Here is a 2,926-nt window from a genome sequence, read left to right as displayed (position 1 = left end):
CACATGGTCACGAAGCCCAAAGAAGTCAGCTTGGAAAGACTTGGACCTAGATTCACTGTGGAGCAAAGCCGTACTACCAAATGAGCACCGAGCAGAAGCAGAAGCCATCCTGGAAATCAGAAACCATCTATCACAACCATGATGAATACTGGGAAAATCTGCCAATGGGAATCAAAAAGGGGAAAACAGCACTAAAAAAGAGGCCCCTGAGCTTCACATCAAAGAAAAGAATATCTCAAGCTTACAGCGCCACCTATGCTGCGTGTTGGATAGCATGTAATGCCAATTTCATGCACTAGGTAAAAACAAATCAGGCTCCACTGTATCAAACGTTAAATTGATTGATTGACACTTTATAACAGTATAAGCTGATCAGATTTCACTGTATCAAATGTAAAATTGATCAATTGACCCTTCATAAAAGTATATTAAGCTTGCAAGTCCATCATTTGAGTCTCGAGCAATTATTCCAACAATTAGCCTATAAATCACATACAAGAACAAAACAGTAGATGAAAGACCAAGAATTGATTAACTGAAAAAGTTGCAATTGCTTCAACCCAAGTAAATGCAAAAAGGGATAAAACCAGACAACTCAACTTCGAGAACAAACAGAACAGTGTTAAGTTTACAAAAGAAAACTGAACAAAATGAAGATCATAGGCCAGCATCGACTAAAAACTCAGTCAAAAACCATTATATTGCTTGCAATGCCAACAGGGGAAAAAATATTTCTTTAAGAAATAAAAATCCCAAAGACAAGCACAGATACACACATTAACCCTATTAAGGTTGAAAGGAACCATATGAAGCCACGCTGATAACTTTTTGGCTATATTTTTTTTTTCACAGAAGATCTACATCGCAAAAAGAAAATCCAAACGACCAACCAATAAGGTTCACAAAGCTAAGAAAAGACCTCCACAGCGAGAAAGCGGCAATTGTCAAATTTAACAAACAAAGATATTCGTCACAGAAATTCCCACATCAAAACCACCATTAAACAAATCTGTTAATGGAGAAATAAAAGAATAATTGATTCAAAAGCGAAATCGCATGATATCTGATAAATCCCCCCGGCCCCCCCAACCAACCAAAAAAAAAAAAAAAGAAGAAGAGAAGAGAAACGACAGGAAATAAAATAGAGACTTCTCGGTAGCGGAAGAAAACCTCAAAAAGACCTCAGAAACACCTAAACAGGAAAATAACCTCATTAAATTTCAGGAAATACATAAGAAAGTAGATCAGAGGAATCACCAAACAGGGAACATAATTGGAATTTATTAGATAAAGGAAAAGGGTATGTTTTAACGATTGGAACCTTTACCTGGTAAAAAATCACAGTCTCCAAAATCGAATCACGGAAAAGAGGTACGAGACTTAAGAGCGAGATCCAGAAAAAACTTATATCGTGGACTTCGGTCACATATGCACACCTCGAAGATGGATGGATACATTGTAACACGTGGCAGTAATCAGTTGGGCCTGTTTCGTGGTTGGCTACGTCTCATTCGGATGCGCTTGTCGTGCTGCTCCTCGGAGCAACGTAACCTGTTTTTTTCCCTGCACGCCCCGTTGTGATCTCCGGTGTCAGTTGGGTGTTCATGATTGACAGCGTGGACGGCTTGGATTCTTTTTGGCGCAGAAAGTTCGTAGTTACCGGCTGTCGTGCGGAACACCGTAACAGGTCCGAGACAAGAGACCTTGGAAGGGGGCAAGTCTGTGGACGGCTTTGTCGCGAATCGGGACCCCGAAGGCAAAAGTCCAGCGATCGTACGGTTAGAATTCTAGTTCTACACGAATCTCGGCACTCACGTTATAAACGCTGACACAAGGACGCAAAGCTAGCGCAAGACTTGACTTCGATGGATGACCGCAGACGGTTAAAATGCGGATGACACGGGTTTTATTTGCGAAAATTGGAAATTTACCGACGACCGGAAGGGATGCGGTTCACGGTGGACGTGGCACGCTTAACAATTTCGAGATGATGTTTTAACTTAAAATTTTAAAGCTATTTTGATTAAAAATGAACAAATCATGAATTCAACTTTCTCTTTTTAGCTCGTGCATGGTCTTGTTATCTTTTTTTTTTTTTTTTTTGCCTTAACTTGGTGCCTTGAAAACAAAATAAATAGCTAAATGACTTTACATGGAAAATGGATTTTATTGAGTATTTTAACCGGGAAACAAATATTCGAACGTGCAACAAAAAGCAAATTTAGAAATTTTATTGAAATTTTGGATGTTCCAACAAGATGCTTTAAGAATCAAAACCCTCCTCCTTCATATACCTAATGTCTCTCTACTTCTCTTGAAATTAATATTTCTTTATCAAACACAGCCAAAAAACGGTGATCTTGATCCTTGAGCTCTTATCAAATAACTATACTTATGAATCAAAAGCTGCAAAAGAATTAATATTATGTTTTTATATGAACATGGCAACTCAAAAATGGCCATTTCTAATTCTATGTCCCATTCAAAGTCACATATGCCTCCCATCCCGGCAAAATTTGGCAGAAGTACACGACTTTCTTTGTTATTTGGTTTTAAACGAGTCACTTGACCCCTTATTTTTTGTCCAAATGAGAAGAAAATAATAATTTTCACGGAAGTTATATTTTTTTTTCTTCTTTTAAATTTCTAAAATATAAATAAAGTACATGATCAATCCAAGACTCGAAAGATTTTCATCCTAAAGTACATAAGTTTACTTAACTGATATAAATAACTTATCTATGGTTAAAATTATGTAACCTCTTTAATTGCGTGGTAATTAATGTACAATAATTTGGGATGGTTGGTCTCAAATGATCACTATACCACTTATAGAAAAAGCTATGAGATATTATCTTTAGGTTGCATTTGGTGTATCGTCAGACAATTTTGAAAGATAATATAGATTGTCTGTATGATAGATTGC

The 2,926-nt window shown here is 37.1% G+C and overlaps 1 protein-coding gene across 1 annotated transcript in view; it reads right to left on the bottom strand.

The window, feature by feature from the left end:
* LOC105040207 (probable 1-deoxy-D-xylulose-5-phosphate synthase, chloroplastic) overlaps positions 1-1,229 on the bottom strand; it is a 20,172-nt gene extending 18,943 nt beyond the window's left edge. Inside the window, 2 exon segments of the mRNA XM_073254954.1 lie at positions 1-109; positions 1,210-1,229. Coding sequence (XP_073111055.1) covers positions 1-109; positions 1,210-1,214 — 114 coding nt within the window. The 5' untranslated portion in view covers positions 1,215-1,229.
* Positions 1,230-2,926: the final 1,697 nt, after the last annotated feature.

The sequence above is a fragment of the Elaeis guineensis genome, chromosome 3 (genome assembly GCF_000442705.2).
Source record: "Elaeis guineensis isolate ETL-2024a chromosome 3, EG11, whole genome shotgun sequence".
Lineage (NCBI taxonomy): Eukaryota > Viridiplantae > Streptophyta > Magnoliopsida > Arecales > Arecaceae > Elaeis > Elaeis guineensis.
The sequence above is the reverse complement of the archived record's forward strand: the minus strand, read 5'-3'. Positions and strand labels throughout refer to the sequence as shown.